The following is an 18,767-nucleotide window of genomic DNA, read 5'->3' as shown; positions in this document are numbered from 1 at the left end:
GCATGGGTAATGGAGAGTAGAGATAACAAGCCCTGGAGCTGTTCTTGCACTGCTGTTTTCAGGCGTCTGTTCACACACAATCCCTGGATGACACTGACTTCAGCAAACAACTCTGGTGTGCTACACTAATTCAGTAAAAAGCGAGTATAATTTGTTCTTGAGTGCCCCAGCGTGCATTAACCAGAACATTCGTGTGTGACATGACCCTTTCTCTCGCTTTTTTGCGTCCTCCTCCTCGTTCACTCGCTTACAAACTGTGTTCTTTTTGCTGATTTGATTTCTTAGTGTACCATTCAGACCATCATCTCACACTGTCCTCGCTGCCATCATTGTCATTGTCAGCTAGAATTTATGTAAGCTTGTAGTGTGAACTAAACAATGAGTCATATTCATCTTGAAAATGCTCAACATCTGCCATTGGCATTCAGCTTTTAAAATCTCCACATTAGAAATTCATTAACACTTAATGAGCAGGTCTCTAAATTAGTCGCACTAGCAAACATTTTAGTTCCAAATGGCAATCGACCATAATGTCCCAGCTGATCCATTCCAAATGTTCGAGACCTTTCAGAACTCAAAACTCCCCCTACAGTACAAAAAGGCCATTTATTGGAACTAAGCTGCAAAAGGGCTTGTTCAGAATGCTTCGGTGGGCGACTTGGCTTGCTCATTAGTAAAACAAGAAGAGAAGGGAAGACGTTATTATTCAGAAGAGGAAGATCTAGCACATTTTTCCAGATGGTATAACTAACAAGCAAGATGTTGGGGAAGTTTGCCAAACTTTGTGCTGTTTCGGCCGTGGGATAACCTCAACATCTGTGTACAGCCTTCCAAAAAATCTCAATGTTAGAGTGACTAAAGTTTATTTTATTAAGATCCCTAATCACCTCAGTCGTTTCACTGTTTAGTCAACCTGTCAGTGTCATGCAGGCTTTCTACAGAAGTGGACCAACTATATTAGACCCAACAGAAAATCTTAAGTCTGCAAGTAAACATGTCACAAATGCACATCATTCAATAATAAATTGAAAAATGAGACTCGGTAACAAAAAAATTTAATCACAAAACACTAAATTATAAGATGATGCTATAAACCGTTGACTAAAATGATTGAAGAAAATAAAAATATACGATAAACATTGTAAGAGAGAGCTATTTTATTTATTGGTTTTCTAATGCAATAACTCCATAAAATATTAGCCAAAAAAACGAAAAACAGCATGTGTCCCGGCCAGCCTGACCCTAAGCATCATCACACACATACAAACATATGAGTTTTTGTGTAATCTGGGCCTCCCTCCAGTACGACTGCAGGTGGTCTCAAGATTTAATTAGACATTTACATGTCAGCCTGTGAGACAACTGGGAAGCTTGTAGATCTATAGCCTCTAACTGCGTAGTTCTAATTGGCATCGGGCTGTCATTTTAGCATGGTTCCTACTTTCTGTCTGTGTCTTTGGACACAGAAGAAATTTGAACGTTTACAATCTAAAGATGGAAATAAAGAATACCTCACAAGTAATGCTGCAGTCAAGTAGCCATATCGGGCTCCCACAAGGCCTATGTAGTGCAGTTCAGTCCATATCCAAACAGTCTGTATAGGCATCTAACTCAACAGTAGCCCATCTGAGAAAGTCAGCTAGGTTGAAGCAGCAGTAGAGACAGGGAGGAAACTCACTGGAAATTATCACACTTTCCTCCTGTCCAGACTCAGAGTATAATTCTCTATTCAAAGCAGAATGCACACACTGAAGTGCTGCTTGACTAAGTCTGAAACTGTCAAGCATCACCCAGCTAAACAGATGAATTATAGAGAGAGGATGAATACAGCATTAATCACACTGTCACTGTAATGCAGAGGGAGTCTCAAGGGCCGGTCAGAAGTTTGGTGACAGCTGATTCAGGAAAACCGCAGTGATGTCATGGTGAATTCAGAAGGTTGTTAATGGTCATTTACAGCATGTGGACAAATCAACGAGTGACTAACTGATTGACTCGAGGAAGCCTCTCAAAGGCTGATAATCATGTTGGTTGGGTCCAATCACTTCACAAAACTCCAGATGACATATATAAACAAATATACAAGTACAAAGAACAAACAGTCTCAGTAAAGTACGCCTAATCTAGTGACTTCATGACGACTGAGAATATTGCCAGCTGTGACTGAGAGTGACGTAGTGTCATGGAAAATCAGCCTTATGAATATTTATATGAGCAAACAAAAACCTAAATGACAATGAAAATAAACCTGTACTGAATTTTAAGTATACTGGAAGTATAATTAATAAAACATAAAAAATAACATACAAAATAATAATAATAATAAAAAAAAAAAAAAATGTTTTAAGGCTAATCACCAGGAGACTGTAAAGTGATGAATATGGAAAATAGCATATGATGATGATGATGATGATAATAATAACAATAATAATTTCCATCGTCATCTTTACCACCACCAGTATGGTTATAACAAGGACAACAATAAAACAAAAGCAAAAACAACAACAAACTTATAATAAATATGGTCACTGATATTGGCTCAACAGTAACTAAACTAAATTTTTGATTCTTTCTGAACATACTAAACCAAATACTGTTGTCACGACAAAACACCATAAATAGCCTAATTTAATTTACATTAAAAAGCCATTAGAAGTAATTTAAGTCAAAATGTAATTTAAAAAACAAAAAAAAAACAAAGTTACCAGCAAGCTAGTTATGTATAAAAAGTGTCGTCTGCAGCCTCAGGAAGTGTCGCTGATCCATTACTGACAGATTTTTATAGTGTTTAACAGTCGTCAACGGCAAGACAACTATGATATGAAGTGTGATGAGATGTGATAGTTTCGTGCATCTGCACATGAGCCTCCATGAGACGTGCTGCAGAAGAGACTCACCTAACTTTTGCGGCAACAGAAGAAATCGCATCATTCCTTAAATTCTTCTTCTTGGACACGGCAGTTCCCATGCTGCAGTGAGACCACCAGTGTGTAAAAGCAGCTCATTCCACTCGCCACATCTGCAATGGAGGAAAGAAATGCACAATGCAAACGAATCATCCGCTGAGTGGAGATAGGATCTCCTCCTCTCTCTTCTCCCTGATTCAAACTGCTGCTCAGGGTCTGTGTCAGATGTTCCGTTTGCTCCTCATGTTTAGGAACGCGACGTCCAGCTGAATTTCACTACGTGAAGTTTATGTTCTTTAGTGAGCAGAGTTTGAGCTAGTAGTACAGCAACGTGAAGAAGGTTTCGCTGCTAGTACGCCAGGTTATGCTCACGCGCAGCGCACTTGCTCTCTCTCTCGCTCTCCTCAGTTTCTCATATTGGTCCAGATTAAACAACAGTGGACATTACGGAAACTAGTGCCATATAAGGAAGAAGTGGCCCAGCTTGTCATTTGGCGTCAGCTTAAAAGTGGACAAAAGAAACTAAGGGTACAGTGTGTTTCTTTATTAAAGTTATGGTATATATTTTACCAGGGACGTGCAGAGAGTTCCTCAGGGGCAGGCGTTCAAATGTAAAATATATATTGATGAATTATGTAATATTCTAAAATATATATGGATTTGTAATTAAATCGACACACTACTGACCACAGCCATATCACCCTGCAGCCCAAGACTTGTTGCCCATTGAAGCTAAGCAGGGTTGAGCCTGGTTAGTACCTGGATGGGAGACCTCCTGGGAAAACTAGGTTGCTGTTGGAAGAGGTGTTAGTGAGGCCAGCAGGGGGTGCTCATCCTGTGGTCTGTGTGGGTCCTAACACCCCAGTATAGTGACGGGGACACTATACTGTAAAAAGCACCGTCTTTCGGATGAGACTTTAAACCGAGGTCCTGACTCTCTGTGGTCACTAAAAATCCCATGGCACTTCTCGTAAAGAGTAGGGGTGTAACCCCGGTGTCCTGGCCCTTATCAATCATGGCCTCCTAGTAATCCCCATCCACTTGATTGGCTCTATGACTCTCTCTCCTCTCCACCTGTAGCTGGTGTGTGGAAAGCGCACTGGTGCCGTTGTACTGTGGCTGCCGTCGCATCATCCAAGTGGATGCTGCACACTGGTGGTGGTTGAGGAGAGACCCCCACATGATTGTAAAGATATGTAATTGACAGATGTAAAGATTGACAGATATGTAAAAAATAAAAAGACTTTTGAGCGATTAGTTACCATTTTGTACACGTTTTTATGTTAATTATAATTCAAATGCCTTTTGTTTTATTGACTACAATATCTTTGCTATTTGTCTGAGAGGGGTACTTCTGAATAATTTTCAAAAAAGGCAGGGGCTTGAGCCCCCAAAGCCCCCCCCCCCCCTTCCGCACGTGCCTGTATTTTACCATTTTATATACAATTTTATTAAATAAAAATAACAAAAATAAAAAAACACACACAGACAGACATTGGACCAATCATTTCCACCAGCGGCCTATAGCTATTGCCCAAGAAAAAGATGCATTTCATTAAACACAACCCCAATAGCCATTGTGGGATTTTTAACAGGATTTAAGCAATTTGTAAAAAAGCTAAATATATAAAAGTAAAAAAAAATTAAAAAAGTACTAGTCCATTTTTCCAACCAACAGATAGGCTGTAAATAATACAATGTGTAAAATTAGCTATAACCTTTAAATCGCACAACTTTCCTCAATAAATGACCATTTGCCTCAACCTAGCAATTGTAAAAATAGTCATGACAGACAGTTGAAATTTACTAAATTTTCACTAAAAATTGCTAGTAAATTTGAAAAAAAATAAAAAATAAAAATTGACTAAGACACAGCAAGTAACACATTGAGCTTAATGATTTTTATGAGCTTTATTTTTCCAAGTAGAAAGTCTGAAACAGTACTTTCTTGTAAAAACTACTCATATGACTCTTTTTTGAAAAATATATTTACAGACATAAACCAAACTGTTGTATAACCACTTTCATTTAGACTTCAATTAATTTCAAACAACAAATTACAAGAAAAGAATAAGTCTTTGTTGGCATCCTTTTTCTTTGTGTAGAGGTTGAAGTTCCTTTACTGTGTGTTCAGAAAGGTCATCTCTCTTTAAAAGCTGCCGTCAGAAGACCAAATGTGGTTAACCTGCCTCAGCATAACCACATTCCTTACCATTTTTGAAAAAGAAGATGAAGTCTTACTGAAAATGTTCTTGCTACAACCTTTACATAAGACAAAGTAAGCAGAAGATATCCTTGGTTGGCTTTAACAGTCCTGTTACAGAAATGTTTAGTGGTTAATTGTAATATTTTGGAAATTGAGAAGTATTCTATTCAGGTTACAAATTTTTTATATGCACTTCCCTTTACACTCTTAAAAATGAAGGTGTTTAACGATGACATAAGAACCTTGTTTGTCTAAATGGTTCCATAAAGAACCTTTTAACATCTGAAGAAGCTTTCTGTTTCAAAAAAAGTTATTTGTGGCAAAAGGTCAGACGGTCTTCAGATTATAAAAAGGTAAGAAAGAGATGGTTATTTAAAGAACCTTTGACTGAATGGTTCTTTGTGGAACCAAAAACGGTTCTTCTATGATATCGCTGTGAAGAAACCTTTTAAGTACCTTTATTTTTTAAGAATGTAGGCACAGTTCAAAAGCAAATAATTAATATTAGACACATATACCACCAGAAAAGTTTCAGAATTACTTTACAGCTTACTCTTCTGTTTCTCTTCTACTGTTTCATTCTGATGTTGTTGTGGCTCGTCTGAATGCTGTTTTCTTCTGCATCGCAGCGTTCGAGCCGAGAAGGCGTAAAGAAGAGGGTTCACGCAACTGTTGATAAAGAAAAGAGCCCCCGTTACATTGTTGCTGACATCTGATTCCCATGGCACTGCCATTAAGACCAAGTTGTTGATCATACAGGGGGTCCCAAATACGAAGAAGGCCACTACGATTCTGATGGCCAGTTTTGTCAGCCTGTGGCTTTTGAAGGAAGTTGACTGACTTATCCGTTGATGAAGTCGAAGGTAGAAGAACAACAGGCTGAAGAGAGGCACAACAAACATCACTATAGTCTCGACAAGTAAGACAGCTACTTGTTCTTGTTTATTTCTATAATCCTGATAACAATGTAAAATCCTGTCCTTCTTCTTCTTCACGTTTCGAAAATAAAGAGCATAAGAACCCAGAGCTCCACTTGATGTCCATATCCCAAAAATCAGCCCCTTTTGACCCTTCTGTCCAAGTTTTGCCCATCGCTGTGGATACAGCACCTGCAGGTACCTTTGCACACTCAACAAGGTGACAGAAAGCACACTACTGTAGAGGCTCCAGTACACAACAAAGGAGAATAACTTACACAGACCTTGGCCAAAAACCCAGCCGTTCAGAAGGGCATAGATCCACACAGGCAGAGAAATCAGACTCAATAGATCTGAGACAGCCAGATTCAGTATCAGTTTTGGGGTAAAACTACCCTCCTTCATATGTTGGATGAGCATGACCAGCACCGCTATATTACCTGGTACACCCAGAGCACAGCACAATCCCAGAACAGTGCTGGATGCTACCACTGAGGAATGCACAAACAGAGAGCTGTTCGACATATTCTGGTACTCCATGGTCATCTTGGTGATGTGAATATGAATATTGAGGTTTGCTCAGTAATAGAGAGGAAGTCGTTTCAGGAAGTGAACTTTGATCACAATTGTCGTCATGTAGAAAGATCTGCAAAAGTGTGAAAAGAACAGTGCAGTTATAAATGATTTGCATACTTTTTTTAAAAAAAATGTCAATCTAGCAATATAAGGCTGTGCATGAATGCAGTGTTTGTTTTAATTTAAGTAGCATTTCCTTCTAAAAATGTTAATGTGTTAAAGTAATGTGTGTTTATAGTCTGTTAGCATGCTTCCTGTGGTTGAAGCTGTAACCTGACTGACCTTACACACAAAGCACATTTCCCATACAAAGAAACTAAAGATGCACAATATATCAGGTCAATATCGCCCATCATTGGTTATGATTTATTAGATTAATTTTGCCATCACATGACAGTTCATTTGAACTGATCTGAAAAAAAAATAAAGTTTGTAATCTATGATCACAGATAATAATTTTGATGTACTCTGCCTGACTGAAACCTGGCTTAAACCAAATGAATATATTGGTCTAAATGAGTCTACTCCACCAAGCTACTGTTATAAACATGAGCCCCGTCAGACTGGTCGTGGCAGCAGTGTGGCAAAAATACAGTATATAGTGATATTCTCAATGTTACTCAGAAAACAGGATACAGGAGGTTTAACTCATTCAAAATACTTCTGCTTAATGTTATACTGTTAGATATGCAAAAGAAATATCTCCTGTCTCTTGCTCTGGCTACTGTGTATAGACCGCCAGGGCCATATACAGATTTCCTAAAAGAATTAGCAGATTTTCTCTCAGATCTATTGGTTAATGTTGATAAACTGCTAATTGTCGGAGATTTTAACATTCACGTTGATAATACAAATGATGCGTTAGGACTTGCGTTTACTGACCTAATAAACTCTTTTGGAGTAAAGCAAAACGTCACCGGGCCCACTCATCGTTTTAAACATACGCTAGATTTAATTATATCGCATAGAATTGATCTTACCGATATAGATATCGTACCTCAAAGTGATGATGCTACTGAACATTTCCTTGTATTGTGTTTTACTGATAATTATATGGCTCCGCGTTATCGTCCGGGCAGAACTAAACTATTGTTCCAGCCACCAAAGACAGATTCACAAATAACCTGCCTGATTTATCTCAACTGCTCTATGTACCCATAAATATATGAACTAGACGAAATGACTAGCAACATGGGCACTATCTTCTCTAATACATTAGAAGCTGTTGCCCCCCTCAAATTGAAAAAGGTTAGAGAAAAACGTACTGCGCCATGGTACAACAGTTATACCCATTCTCTTAAGAAAGAAACTCATAATCTTGAGCGCAAATGGAGAAAAACTAACTTGGAAGTTTTTAAAATTGCATGGAAAAACAGTATGTCCAGCTATAGACAGGCTCTAAAAGCTGCCAGGGCAGAGCATATCCGCAAACTCATAGATAATAACCAAAACAATCCAAGGTTCTTATTTAGCACAGTGGCTAGATTAACAAATAAACACACGCCACCCGATCTAAATATTCCCTCACAGTTTAATAGTAATGACTTTATGAATTTCTTTACTGATAAAATAGATAACATCAGAAATACAATATCAAATGTAGATTCTACTGCGTCTAGTATTTCAGCTTCATTCATCGCACCCAAAGAAAAACTGCAGTGCTTCACAACTATAGGACAGGAAGAGCTAAATTAACTTATCAGTGCATCTAAACCAACAACATGTTTATTAGATCCTGTACCCACTAAATTACTGAAAGAGTTGTTACCTGTAGCAGAAGAACCGCTTCTCAATATTATTAACTCATCGTTATCTTTAGGTCACGTCCCAAACCCATTCAAGCTGGTGGTTATTAAGCCTTTTATTAAGAAACCACAACTAGATTCTAATGAACTGGCAAATTACAGACCCATTTCAAATCTTCCGTTTATGTCTAAAATTTTAGAAAAAGTTGTGTCTGCTCAATTGTGCTCCTTCTTGCAAAAAAAAAGATCTCTATGAATAATTTCAGTCAGGTTTCAGGCCTCACCATAGTACAGAAACTGCACTTGTTAAAATTACAAATGACTTGCTTCTTGCTTCAGACCAAGGCTGCATCTCATTGCTAGTATTACTTGATCTTAGTGCTGCGTTCGACACTATAGACCATGACATACTCATAGATCGATTACAAAACTATACTGATATTCAAGGGCAGGCTTTAAGATGGTTTAGATCCTACCTGTCCGATCGCTACCACTTTGTTCATTTAAATGGGGAGTCATCTCAATTATCACCAGTAAAGTATGGAGTACCACAAGGATCTGTCCTAGGTCCTCTGCTATTTTCAATATACATGTTGCCCCTTGGTAATATTATTAGAAAATACAGGATTAGTTTTCATTGTTATGCTGATGATACTCAACTATATATCTCAACAAGACCAGATGAAACTTCTAAACTATCTAAGCTAATAGATTGTGTAAAAAATATAAAAGATTGGATGACCAATAATTTCCTCCTATTAAATTCAGATAAGATAGAGATATTACTTATTGGACCAAAAAACAGTACACAGAATCTCTTGGAATACAACTTGCAACTAGACGGATGTACTGTTACGTCCTCTAAAGTAAAAAATCTGGTTGTTATATTAGACAGCAACTTGTCCTTTGAAAATCATATTTCCCATGTTACAAAAACAGCATTCTTCCATCTTAGAAATATTGCCGAGCTTCAAAACATGCTACCTGTTTCTGACCCAGAAAAGCTAGTTCATGCATTCATGACCTCTAGACTGGACTATTGTAATGCACTGCTAGGTGGTTGTCCTGCATCTTCAATAAACAAGCTACAGATAGTCCACAATGCAGCAGATAGAGTTCTTACCAGGTCAAGAAAATATGATCATATTATCCCAATTTTACAGTCTCTGCACTGGCTACCTATTCAGTTCCGTATCTCTTTAGCCAAGCATTCACATAATGCATCTTATAATCTTGTACTGCAGTTATATCTGATCAAATGTACATTATTATTATTCTTTAGCTTGGGTTGAACATTAACATCCCGTGGTAACTAGGAATTACAGAAGCTTCAGTCTGGATCCAACCCTTAAATGATCTCAGATGACCGAACACCTGAGAAAAGATGATGCCAACCCCTCAGAGGACCTCAGAGGATGCCAACGCTCAGACAACATACAGAATTACCAAAGTTTGCCATAAGTTAAATATATTAAGGTTCTGCAATATATAAATATATTGTGGAAACTTAATTTCCTGTAGAGCTGCTTTGCTATTTGTATCGTAAAAATATATCGGCTGCTGAAATACTCTACAAAAAACATTCTGTGATTGTGTAAAAGTATATAAACAAAATAACATGCATGTATATTTTGTGTGTTTCATTAGCATTATGTCTACAGTATAATAATTATGCAGCAGTTCCCCTTTAGTAGTGCTTGTGCATTTCCTCCTTGTATTATTACTGCTGGTGTTGTTTTGTAATTTAGATGTTCAGATATGAGTCGGCTCATCAGAGCGACAATATCCATGAATAAATTGTCTATAAAAGCAATGTCAATAATAGCTCATTTTAACTGCCTGTGTCATCATGTTTTTACAAAGCTATGACCTTCAACCTAATGTCATCCTTATTCTTAAACGGTACACATTAATCCAAGGCTATGGAAAAAAATGGTAAGAAATTTAATTTTGAACCTCTGGATGGGTTCTGTTCTGAGGTCAGGACAATGCTAAGATACCGTATATTCATGCAGAATTGCTTAGTGTACAAGTGTAATCTATACATCATGCTAATTCATCCATCCAGGAGGCTGATCAGTGATCTGATAGCTCCCTCTAGCACACAGAGAGCTGGAATCACTGGGAATGCAAAACAGGAATGTTCATCACCTTCTCTATAGGAGTACTGACTTATTTATTGCCTTGGATGATTTCATGCATAAGTGTGCCAGAGGAACTATCTAAGGCAGCGAGTAATCACTTCACCTTCACTAATGCTGGAACTGGCATGACTGCTGTAGAAATAAATGTAGGGGATAGAAGAATATCATGTATGATATTGGGCAGTCGTAGCCTAATGGATAGAGAATTGGACTTGTAACCCGAAGGTTGTGGGTTCGAGTCTCAGGTCCGACAGGGATTGTAGGTGGGGGGAGGGAATAACCAACACTCTCTCCACCCTCAATACCACGACTGAGGTGAGACCCTTGAGCAAGGCACCGAACCCCCAACTGCTCACCGGGTGCCGCAGCATTGGCTGCCCACTGCTCCGGGTGTGTGTTCACTACTGTGTGTACACTTGTGCACAAATTCTGAGTATGGGTCACCACACTTGGGCCTTTGCCTTTCCTCCTAAGTATGTTTTAACTAGATTGCACAATATGCATAATGCATACCATTTCTAAAAACATTCCTTGAAAAGAAAAATAAATAATAGCTTGAAATAACTCAGCAGAATATATGTGGTGCTTTATGAGTCTCTTCATTTTATTGCTTTTTTGTGATCAAGTGTTTAATAACATTAATGATAATGCTATGATATTAATATAAATGATAATTTAACAGTATAATTTGTGTTAAAAGGAACACATTTGAGGGTTTGGTACATAAAATGTTGTGTGTGTGTGATTTACCACCCACAATTTGTATTATTTATATTTTTATTTGTTTTCTATTAATGTCTTCATCTGCTTCGTGTTTGGATGCTACATGATTATTTGCCATTAAAATATGATTTTAAAAAAAAACTCTCCTTTTTTGCTAATTTTAGACATTAAAATACTTTGCATACAGAATGTATTTAAATTTAGATCAGTGACGCTAATGCAAACATTCCACTTTGCTGTAACTTGCCCCCCATACTGGTCTTGCTAAACAGCCTCCAGCAAGGCAAGCAGGCATGTTATGATTTGTCCTGTTGGGACAAAGTAATGAGATTTTGTTTTGGAATTGAGACAATTTCAAATTGAGGCCTTTGTTTCAGCAAATATTATATATTCCATGCAGCAGGTTGAAACAAAACACACACACGCACACACACACACAGCATGACAGAGAAAACACTGTAAACAAGCTCAAATAAATTGGTGCCAGAAAGAGATGAGGTGTGGGGCATTTTTCTGCAATAATGCAAAATTAATATTCATTGTGTCAAGAGATGTCTCTGGATTACTGTTTGCTGAACTCATATGGGTAGAATCAGGGATGGAAATTAGCACCCGCCACCAGCCAAATGCGGGTGATTTTGCGTTGTGGCGGGTAAACTCGCTTCACCTACCGGCCACTGTGGCGGGTAAATAAAAATAGAATACTGTTTCACCCGGACGGCGGACACTTTTAGAGGAGGCACCTAATGTTAGAGCCTGCAATACTGCGGTTTCACCAGTGTGGCACTGTAGCGCAAGACTGTAGTTCAGCCCTCCTGGATGCATTCAAGAGAAGAAGACATACAGCGCTTCAGAGAAAATGCACCTGAACTTGAGCGGCGATTGGATGAACATGTTAATATATAGCGCGCTTTCATCTCAGTAACTAAATAAACACAATAAAAACTGACAGCAGTGTGAAAACAGCATTTAAAAATGCATCTGATTACAACGATGTGGATGTTTGAATGAGCTCTGCTTTTCAGTAATGTAACGTTACTCCAGTAATGTCCGGACTAAAGCAGCTCTCCAGTGTGGAGCTAGCTAATTATTACATATTTTTATTAGTGGGAAAAAAAATGTTTCATTATAGTGACAGTTTGGTTTACAGAGACCAAAGCTTGATCTAGCTAAGGACTGTTTTGATTATTCATAACCCTATAAGGTATTTTAAAATATTATGTTCTGAATAAAATAGTTTATCCAAAGCATCGTATCACTTACCTTTATTATGTTTCTTACCTATATGACTTACAAAAGGAGAAGTTAGGCAGAATGTGTCATTCAGTTTCTTTTTCATGTAGCTAATTAAATGGTGAGAGAGTGTCTCTCACCATTGAGACATGTCATTTCATTTGTGTGCCAAATACATCTATTTGTATAATGAATTGGTGACACTTTACAATAAGGTATAATTTATTAACATTAGTTAATGTATTAATTAACATCAATGAACAATGCATTTATTACATTTAACTATTAATCTTTGTTAATAAAAACTTAAAAAACAGCATTAGTAAATGCTGAAATTAACTTTTAGATTAACAAATGCTGTAGAAGTATTGTTCATTCTTAGTCCATGTTAACTAATGTTAAATGATGAACCTTATTGTAAAGTGTTGCCAATTAATTGTTTAATAATTGTAATTACATAATATACTTTTCTAAAGCTGAAGTGACCTTTATTTTAGAATATGTATAACTTAATATTTTAACTAATCACAAAAACTGAATTATCAAAGTCTACTGGTTAATCAGTGGAATAATCGATGATTAGTCGATTAATCGTTCTAATAATTGTTAGATTATTTGATTATCAAAATAATCGTTTGTTGCAGCCCTAAGAGAAAACATCTCAGGAGGAGCCAGTGGACAAAGAGGCGAAGGTCAAAAACGATGGAGAAAAGCAGACAATGGGGAGTCCCGTGATTGGTTAGTTTACGAAGAGACAAGTCTGACAATGTTCTGCTCGGTATGTCGTCAACACGCTTCAGAAGATGCCAAAACTAATAGTTTCATTGTTGGGACTAAAAACCTAAAACTGGAAGCCATAAAAGACCACGAATCATCCGAGCAGGCGTAAATTGGACTGGGAGTGGGGAGGATGGGTGGAGGAATGTTAGTTTTTTGTTTAATCTGCCCTACTCATTTAATTAAATGTATATCAGTTCATGGTTTGTGTGTGTATAAGAGAGAAAGAGAAAATGTCAGTATTTCATTGAGACTTGAGATTAAATAAACTGCTTAAGTATTGTAGATCTTGTAGTATTAATTTTCACATGCAGTTACACATTGTCGGTTAAAAACAAGAAAGTGGCTGGTAGAAACATTGAGTGGCTGTTAGATTTTGAAATCCACCAGCCACAGTGGCCGGTGGACAAAAAAGTTAATTTCCATCCCTGGTAGAATCCAAAGATAACTTAATTAAAAGGAGAGACCTAAATCAGATTATGCTGCATACCTGTCTAATTTCATCAATTGAATGGAGTGTGACTTTTACCATGACCTTCAAGAACAGAGCATATACACTGCAGGAGACCCTCAGATGCAATATATCTTGGCATGTCAACTTAAAGACTTTCTTATTGAGCAAACACAATTGATTGATATGCATGTCAATAACCATTTGAAGGGTGATCTGTATGTTTGTATGAACGCAAGGAATACATCCATGTGATTGGCTGGCGAGAAGCGCAAGGTGGGGCAAGCGGAGGAGGAATGGAACACATATAAAGACACGTGAGGAAAAGAGGACAGACAAGAAGTAAACAGATGGACATGGAAAGAGGTGAAGAAAGGAAAAGAAAGACTGATGAGACAGGTGGAGGATAAATGAAGAGAGAATGAGGGAAATAATGAGTAGCCCGTTAATTGGATTTGTGATACGCTTAATTAAATCAGCCTTCTGTCCTGTTGTGGAGATACTGACAGATCAATGTCAGCACACATGTACAGTATGTGTCAAAAGTTTAGACACCCCTTACTGCATGTTGCTCATGACCTTTAGGTCATTTTTTTTTACTAAAGGCTTATGCTTTAATGCTTGAAATTTGTTGTACTTCATTTTCATCAAAGAGTGAAAGAAGAAAATCGATAAACTAATTTAATCCATTTTTTGAACATGCTAAATGGTCACTGTTATTACTGTTGGTGTGGAAAAGCAAACAAACATGGTTCAACTCGGATTATTACCATAAACAGTTACAATAGCCAACTGAGGAAATATGAATTGCTCAAAAGACTCGTTCTTTTTCTGTTCTTCAGTTAAACAGCCATATGAAGTAGAGAGTTCTTGAGGAATCGACATCATCAAAGTCTTAGTATCCAACCGAATTCTGCAAATCAAATCATCTAGAAAAAAAATTCAATCAACAGTAAGCAAGAAGCTCATTTTATCTCCCCCAAGATCTTGGTAAAAATATCCTCACTCTAATTTTCACACTCTTTTAGTCGTGACACGGCACACTTGATCCCATCAGTTTCCAAACTGAAGTCATCAAACTGAAATCCCATGGTAGTTGAGTGACCTAAATATCTCCAGGAGACTGGCAGCATAACAGGTGATGGAGGGGAAAAAAAGCCATATGAATGAGATTACAGCTAGCTGGCAGGGTCTAAGACCTTACGGCCTTCTTGGCTGGGTCAACTGGCCTGTGGATCAGGTGGCTATATGACAAGGTGGCAGAAATGAAACTGAGATATCATGTGCTTTCAGTAAGTTTTTGTTTAAAAGTTTGCTGAAAGAGATCTACAATACCTAAGCTATCCGTTTGCATTCTCATTTAACGCGAAGGCAATAATTAAAAATATATATATATATTATAAATCACTTTTATGCTTTTTTTTAAAGCACCCCAAAAATAATCTTGTGCTAAAACATCTAGTGTAATATAATAAAATATTTGCAGAGAATGTCACTTGGAACAGAGTTGTTGACATATTTGGTCACACTTTATTTTAAGGCCTAATTCTCGCTATTTACAAAACCATTAATTACAAATGTTGCCTCAGGAAACTTCTAATTTGCTGCTTATTAATAGTAAGATAGTTGTTAAGTTTAGGTACTGGGTAGGATTATGGATGTAGAATATGGTCATGCAGAATATGTGTTTTATAAACAGCCAATATGTTTATAACAGGCATGCTAATAATCAACTAATTAACAGTGAGAATTGGACCCTATTGTCACAGAATGGCCCGTCTTCACCTTCACTGATCACTTTCACCTGTTCCTCATTAATCATCATGCGCACCTGATCCTTTTCACCAGTCATTCAGAGCAGGATAAAGGCACTCACCTCAGTCACCACATTGGTCCGATCTTAAAGTAACATGCTGCAAGCTGTTGTGACTACAAGGACTGACCTCTTACGAAGCTATTGGCTGAATATACTACCTGAAATTCCCTACCTGTCTTACTTACCTTCTGCCCTGTTCCTCTTCATCCTCTTCGCTCTCAGGATCCAGCTCCTGGTGAACGCCGTCTTCCCCGAGCTCTCTGATACTCCAGTTAACCACGGACTTGCAAAGAAAGAAGGGACTGTTAGAATCCTGACGATCTATCACCATGCTCACGAAGAATCCCCACTCACCTATTTCCACGTCGTCCACCATTGCTGTGTGTTCACGCACTCTGTAAATAAACCTTGTCACTTGAACCACTTACCTTTGTGTCCTGCAGTTCTGTTACACCTATATACTAAAGTGTTACCACATATTTTTGCAGGCAAACCCAGAAGTTAGCATCACCCTGATGGTTCCCTCAACATAAAACCCAATAGGCAAAAGCCGTGCAATTTGAATTTTTCTTCTAAAATTAACATTTTTATAAGGCTCCTGTGTTTAGGTTCAGTAATTTCACTTTAATGACAACAAATAGGTTCTTTTAATTGCTGTTAAAGTGAAATAACTGAACGTAAACATTTCAGACGTCACTTAGAGGCTTTTGCATCTGAACTCTTCATATTATTGTAAAAAATAACCAACAAATGTTTATGATTCTTACACATTTTGTTCAGCGTGATAATCTTAATGAATGAACACAACATAATGACTAAATACAATCAGCAGAAGCACAAAGCTATTTCTAGGCTATAAACAAACTACAATTGCATTGCTTCCATGTCACCACCATTAAGTTTCAAACAATTATTTGATCTATTGACAGTCTCCATTCATTCATTTATTCATTCAGCTTTTGTATTCCTTGAAAAAAAGTCAAACCGGTTTATATAAGGGTACATGAATTCTCCGTTTTGGGTTCCTATTGCTTTAGAGGACAAGCAGGCCATCTGTATGTGGTGAAAACTGAGAGAAGGCCACGTAGATTCTCGAACTTCATGAACTTCAAATCCCCCACATATTTATCACAGTTCACACACAGACCTGTTGTTAGTAGATCATACTTCTCAGAGATGCTGATGAGAAACAACCAGGACACTGAGAGGTTAACACCTCCCACATATCTCAAGGTCATCACCCTCGCAGAAGTGGGCCGTGTCTTAACTTGTGAGGTGGTTCTAGTCACATCTCAGACATGTGATTTTTTTTAAATTCCCAACTTGGGAAACGCACATTTGTGACGCAGCTGTCAGCAGTATTAAATACATCTTCATTGTCTGTGATGTTCATTCATTGGAGGACCCCGAATAGAGTCTTTAAAGCGTATCTGTCATCATGTTCAAAATAGTAATAACATGCTGTGCTCTTTAAAAGTTATCGCTGGCGAATCCAATTTTGTGTTCTAGTTCTTTTTAAACAGTCGCCCTCAGGTCATACCTCCAGCTTTGACTCAGCTGCTGCTTTATCATTGATAACAGGACTATTAGCTCAGGTCTAGGCAGCACAGGAAGACTTTAAGACTGGTGTCGTGTGGATTTTCACATTTTCTGGGCTGTTTTTAGCGGTTTAGTAGTTGGTGACGCACATCAGGAGATTCATCCCCGTCTGCCCACCTTCGCACCAAAACATCAGTGCGTATAAATAGCAAGCGTGTCTAGGTGCTATTATTACCTGCGACCTCTTCCCAGAGCTGGAAATGTGGATTGATCCAGCTGTCTCCCCCTGAGAAGCAATGGGAGGGCTGCAAGAGGTCACGCCACTCTTTTTAATTGCATATTGCTCAGGTTAGATAGGATACTGACATAAATGATCGGTTTCAACTTAATAGATCTAATTTGTTTTCACAGAAATGATCAATTTCTGCATTATTGTACATGTAGCCTATTTGCATAAAAAGAATGGAAAAACGCACAACTTGACATCATTATGACCTTAATTTCAAAATGTTTTTAAAAGAAGTCTCTCACAAGTCTCTTTAAGTCTCTTAGCAGGACATTTATTTGATCTATAAAACAGTAAAAACAGAAATATTCCAAAACTTTATAACAATTTAATATAATATTATATTTTAATATATTTTCAAATGTGATTTAGATAACAGATGAATTTTCAGCAGCGATTACTCCAGTCTTTAGTGTCACATGATTCTTCTAATATCATTCTAATACGCTGATTTGGTGCTTAAGAAACATTTATTATCAATGTTGAAATCAGTTGTGCTATTTTTTTTTCTCAGGATTCTTTGATGAATAGAAAGTTTAAAAGAACAGCATTTATTTGAAATATAAATCTTTTGTGACTTTACTTCCACTTTTGATCAGTTTAAGATATTAGAGGATCTAGAAATGACCAAAATTAAGAAAACTTTCAAACAGCATTCATTCAGAAATAAAAATGGTAGAACAAAAATTATAAAAGATTATTTATCTTTATACTGTATATAATCCAATAAATGTGATGTTCTGAATATTTAACAGTCATGATGCCCTACGATTTCATATCTGAAAAATATTACTCAGTATTTAAATTATTGATCCATGATACACTATGATTCACTCTGCTTCCTCCGAGGCCTCACCCACAATAACCTTGGTTGGTTTATGTACACAACTCCACATTCATTTTTCACACCAAAATCAAATATAGCTGCTGTGCTACTCTGAAATTTCTAATGAAAATGTCATATATTCTCTAGAAGTTCTGTGATTAATTCACCAAATGTTTAGAGTTAAATTTCTAATTATTCAATTTATCTTTTTCTTTTTAATTCCAGGCATTTATTTGCAAAACAGAATCTTATCTTTGTCAAATTTTGAATCACAGTTTCCACAAAAATATTAAGCAGCATAACTGTTTTAAACATTGATAATAAAAAGAATTGACCAAATCAACATATTATATGGTTTCTGAAGGATCACGTGAAGAGACTAAAACAAACTATTGACAAAACCGCACCCGTGATACGGCCGTCGGCCCAGGATGCCGGGCCGACTAGTCCAGTCGAGCGCCGTGGACCTAGAGGTAGACGAAGCCGCTGGAGAAGCCACCAGCGCGTGCGGCTGCCGGACTCCACCCCTTACCTGGACCTTTCCTTTCAGAACACTGCCCTCCTTCACAAACCCCGCAGCAGGACAAGGACACCAGATCCCCTGTTTATTTTGGATACTTTA

At 37.5% G+C, this 18,767-nt stretch overlaps 2 protein-coding genes across 2 annotated transcripts in view; both read right to left on the bottom strand.

The window, feature by feature from the left end:
* The window catches only part of LOC306869795 (NMDA receptor synaptonuclear signaling and neuronal migration factor-like), a 36,277-nt gene extending 33,017 nt beyond the window's left edge, over positions 1-3,260 (bottom strand). The window contains exon 1 of the mRNA XM_079416709.1: positions 2,898-3,260. Within this exon, the coding sequence (XP_079272835.1) occupies positions 2,898-2,968 (71 nt within the window). The 5' untranslated portion in view covers positions 2,969-3,260. The remainder of the gene's footprint in view (positions 1-2,897) is intronic.
* Positions 3,261-4,810: 1,550 nt separating this feature from the next.
* On the bottom strand, positions 4,811-6,580 carry LOC306869760 (leukotriene B4 receptor 1-like). The gene is made up of 2 exons (XM_079416665.1): positions 5,666-6,580; positions 4,811-5,220 (listed from the first exon to the last, which is right to left on the bottom strand). Exons 1-2 carry the CDS (start codon positions 6,573-6,575, stop codon positions 5,171-5,173), a joined length of 960 nt encoding a protein of 319 aa, XP_079272791.1. The 5' UTR covers positions 6,576-6,580; the 3' UTR covers positions 4,811-5,170.
* Between the last annotated feature and the right edge of the window lie 12,187 nt (positions 6,581-18,767).

Source organism: Barbus barbus (genome assembly GCF_936440315.1).
Source record: "Barbus barbus genome assembly, chromosome: 5".
NCBI lineage: Eukaryota > Metazoa > Chordata > Actinopteri > Cypriniformes > Cyprinidae > Barbus > Barbus barbus.
The sequence above is the reverse complement of the archived record's forward strand: the minus strand, read 5'-3'. Positions and strand labels throughout refer to the sequence as shown.